General features: G+C 58.0%; 1 protein-coding gene across 1 annotated transcript in view; it reads left to right on the top strand.

Moving 5' to 3' along the window:
- Positions 1–188: 188 nt before the first annotated feature.
- The window catches only part of EFNA2 (ephrin-A2), a 15,538-nt gene continuing 12,431 nt past the window's right edge, over positions 189–3,295 (top strand). Inside the window, exon 1 of the mRNA XM_014955538.1 lies at positions 189–522. Coding sequence (XP_014811024.1) covers positions 189–522 — 334 coding nt within the window. The remainder of the gene's footprint in view (positions 523–3,295) is intronic.

The following is a 3,295-nucleotide window of genomic DNA, read 5'->3' on the forward strand; positions in this document are numbered from 1 at the left end:
GCTGGGGAGCCTGGGAAGGGGCGATGGGGTGGGATGGGGCGATGGGGGTGATGGGGTAGGATGGGACAAGGGTTTGGTAAAGGGTCTGACCAAGGGCTTGGTGTTCCTGGGGGTTCCTGGGGGTTCCCGGGGGTTCCCGGGTGTTCCTGGGGGTTCCTGGGTGTTCCTGGGGGTTCCTGGGGTTGGGAATGTGGTGGGATTGGGGTCCCGCTGATGCCAGCATCTCCCCCAGGTTCCACCGCGGGGACTACACGGTGGAGGTGAGCATCAACGACTACCTGGACATCTACTGCCCCCACTACGAGGAGCCGCTGCCCGAGCGCATGGAGCGCTACATCCTCTACATGGTCAACTACGAGGGCCACGCGTCCTGCGACCACCGGCAGAAGGGCTTCAAGCGCTGGGAGTGCAACAGGCCCAACTCCCCCAACGGGCCCCTCAAGTTCTCCGAGAAGTTCCAGCTCTTCACCCCCTTCTCGCTGGGCTTCGAGTTCAGACCCGGCCACGAGTACTACTACATCTGTGAGTGGGGGACGCCGCGGCGGGGGGACAACAGGGAGAGGGGGTGCCCGGGGGCCTGGTGAGCGTGTCCCGGGTGTCTCTGCACCTGCCCCATGACCTGCTGGAGAGCAGCTCTGAGGAGAAACACCTGGGAGTCCTGGTGGACAACAGGATGGCCATGAGCCAGGGATGGGCCCTGGTGGCCAAGAAGGCCAATGGCATCCTGAGGGACATCAAGGAGAACCTCAAGGGAGGTCATCCTGCCCCTCTGCTCTGCCCTGGGGAGGCCCCATCTGGAGCACTGGGACCAGTTGTGGGCTCCCCAGTTCCAGAAGGACAGGGAACTGCTGGAGAGGGGACAGCAGAGGCTACAGAGATGCTGAGGGGCCTGGAGCATCTCTCTTAGGAGGAGAGGCTGAGGGACCTGGGGCTTTTGAGTCTGGAGAAGAGAAGGGAGAAGGTTTCCTCAGGAACCCACCGGAGCCGCGGAACAATCAGCCGCTGGGGCCGGGCTGAGGCTCCGGAGTCCACTCCATGCAGGAAAAAAAAATAAAACTAAATGAGAAGCGCTGCCCCCCGAGCACTCGAGGGTGTCCCAGGGAGACAGGGAGGCCACTCTTCTCGCGCAGGAGCCAGCCGGCACATGCTTATCTTCCTTATTATTTCTCCCCCTTTTTTTCCTAAAGCATCTGTTTTCAGCCCACTTAATTTGTTCCTTTTATCTATATTAAATTACCATTTTTTCCCTCCCTCTTCCCCTGTAAAATGTCACTCGCGAAATAACTGCTTCTACAACTCTCTCTTTTCCTCCCCTGTTTTATTTTATTTATTTTTTTATTTTTTTTATTTTTTTTTTTTTATTTTTAATGTCGTTAGGGAGAGATTACACAGAAGTAAATGGTGGAGCTGATCATTGCTAAACCGGTTAGAATTCATGTCATGCGGAACATTAGAAATTATGCCTCTTTGAGGAACCGTATTTAGCAGACATGAAAGAAAAGAAATTACCTCCTCCTCGAGCTGGCAAATTGGAATGCCATTAACCTCGCGGGCACGGGGACGCGCCGGCGCTCCCGGGGCCGGGTCAAGGGCACGGGCTGGCCCTGGGGATGGAGCTGGTGGATGGGGCTGCTGCGGGGTGCCCGCGGTGCGGCTCGGCATGGCATGGCATGGCATAGCATGGCATGTCATGGCATAGCATGGGCACAGCTTGGCACAGTGTAGCATGGCATGGCATAGCATGGCTCGGCATGGTACAGCTCGGTGCGGCGCGGCATGGCATGGCATGGCATAGCATGGCTCAGCATGGCACAGCTCAGCACGGCACGGCATGGCATGGCATAGCATGGCATAGCTTGGCAGAGTGTGGCATGGCGTGGCATGGCATGGCTCAGCATGGCACAACTAGGCACGGCATGGCATGGCTCAGCATGGCACAGCTTGGCACAGTGTGGCATGGCTCAGTATGGCACAGTGTGGCGTGGCATGGCATGGCATGGCATGGCTCAGCATGGCACAGTGTGGCAGAGTGTGACATGGCATGGCATGGAATGGCTCAGCATGGCAGAGCTTGGCATGGCATGGCATGGCATGGACAGTGTGGCACAGCAGGCACCGGGCACAGCTCACGTCAACTCCTTCTCTGCGTGGGGTTTAGTGCCAGGGAGGAAAAAAAAAGGAATGGGTGACAAAAAAATACACACACCCCCCCCAGGGAGGGTCCGCGGCGTCCCTGGTGTCACCCCAAAGCGGCTGTGCCCGGGCTGTGCCAGTGGCACCGGCGAGATGGTGATGGTGGGGGGACAAGGACCCGACTGTGCCCCCTCTGCAGTTGCCCCGTGGCTTTATTTGGTAAAAATAAATCGAAGGGGTCCTGCAGGGCAGCAGGGGGTGTCCCCCGTGTCACCATCCCCGTGTCACCATCCCCGTGTCACCATCCCCACCGTGTCCCTGCCCTGGCACCGGAGGGGAGGGACGGTGGTGCCCGGTGCCCCTGGAGGAGACGGTGTGTGCCGGCTGTCCTGTGAGTGGCACCCCCATTCCCCCTGCTTCCAGCTAAAATTAAACTTTATTGCGAATAATGCTCTCGCCCCTTCTTTAATTCAAAAAAAAAAAAAAGAGAGAGAAAAGAAAATTAAATTCCTGTAAAAACATATATATAAAAATCACATTTTCTCATATTGAGAGGGGACTTTCTCCAAGATAATTATTGCAATTACTCCCTTTCTCTCTCCCAATGAGTATTATTTTTTTATTCTGTGCCTTTATCCTCATTTTGCCTGTTCAGGGAGAGCCCTGGGGGGGGTGGGGGCAGCCCTGCCCCTGCTCTCAGCCCTCTGCAGCGGGGACAAAAGCCACCCCAGCCATTGTCCCCTGTCCCCAGAGGGAAGCTCCAGCTCTGCTGGGACCTCTTTGATCTCTGGTGATTGATCTGTGGTGACCCCGGGAGGGGGGACATGGACCCAACGCGTCCCTGTGGGATATTCCCCCCGTGGTGGGGGCACTCGGTGGGGCAGGTTTTGCCCCCCCCAGGGCAGAGCAGCCCCCGTGGTGGCTTTTAAGGTTGGTGTCACCATGTGGGGACTGTACCCTCCCAGCCCAGACCCCCCATCACCAGTCCCTTGCTGTGGGGCTGGATGTGGCCACCCATCTCCCAGCCCCACTCCGGGCATCCCGGTGATGCCACAGGGGGTCACGACGTGTGTGGACCCTCGGGGGGGTCCCTTCCCCATCCCCATGGTGGGGTCCAAGCTGCTGTCCCCCCCCAAAACCCCCTTCTTTCTCTCCCCTTTGC

This window comes from Calidris pugnax, unplaced genomic scaffold, assembly GCF_001431845.1.
Source record: "Calidris pugnax isolate Ruff unplaced genomic scaffold, ASM143184v1 scaffold285, whole genome shotgun sequence".
Classification (NCBI taxonomy): Eukaryota; Metazoa; Chordata; class Aves; order Charadriiformes; family Scolopacidae; genus Calidris; species Calidris pugnax.